At 41.9% G+C, this 597-nt stretch overlaps 1 protein-coding gene across 1 annotated transcript in view; it reads left to right on the top strand.

The window, feature by feature from the left end:
- Window positions 1-492: 492 nt before the first annotated feature.
- The window catches only part of LOC119594225, a 12,799-nt gene continuing 12,694 nt past the window's right edge, over window positions 493-597 (top strand). Inside the window, exon 1 of the mRNA XM_037943295.1 lies at window positions 493-570. Coding sequence (XP_037799223.1) covers window positions 493-570 — 78 coding nt within the window. The remainder of the gene's footprint in view (window positions 571-597) is intronic.

Below are 597 nucleotides of genomic sequence, written 5' to 3'. Positions count from 1 at the left end.
CACACACACACGAACGAAAAGAAAGCAAAACTAAAGATACAAGCTTTCAGTAAAGTACACAGTTGGCGTGTAAAGAGGGAACGCTATGTCTCGTTCCCTTTAAGAGAACCAAACTCTGTTTTCAATAATGGTTGAGAAAATCCATAGGTTATTTAGTGAAAGCAAATATGAATATAAATTATGTACTTGAATGATTAAATTGAACAGCACAAATGAATCTTATCATTTACAAGTAACAGAAAACAAGCTATTGTATAATGAAGTTATCAATTCCACCATAGTTTTCTCCCAGCCATCCTCCGTCGATCAATCACACATCTGTCCATCGGAGAGCCACGCGCCACTCTCCCGAGAGGAAAAAGAGTGACACATGGCTTACAAGACAAGAAAAAGTTCGAGAAAAAATGACCGAAAAGAAAATAGTTGTAGTAGAAAAACAGCAGAAAAAATCTTAATGAGCTTTCGGTTATTTGTAAGATCCATTTGGATGTGATGGACGACGGCGGCGTCACGGGCTGTCACTTCCCGCTGCCGCCGTGGCACTCGTGTGAAGTGGTGCCAGCGCCGCAGGCATGGGCGTCGCCAACAATATGCGCA

The sequence above is a fragment of the Penaeus monodon genome, chromosome 33 (genome assembly GCF_015228065.2).
Source record: "Penaeus monodon isolate SGIC_2016 chromosome 33, NSTDA_Pmon_1, whole genome shotgun sequence".
In the NCBI taxonomy this organism is placed as follows: domain Eukaryota; kingdom Metazoa; phylum Arthropoda; class Malacostraca; order Decapoda; family Penaeidae; genus Penaeus; species Penaeus monodon.
This window is presented reverse-complemented; position numbering and strand designations above follow the sequence as displayed.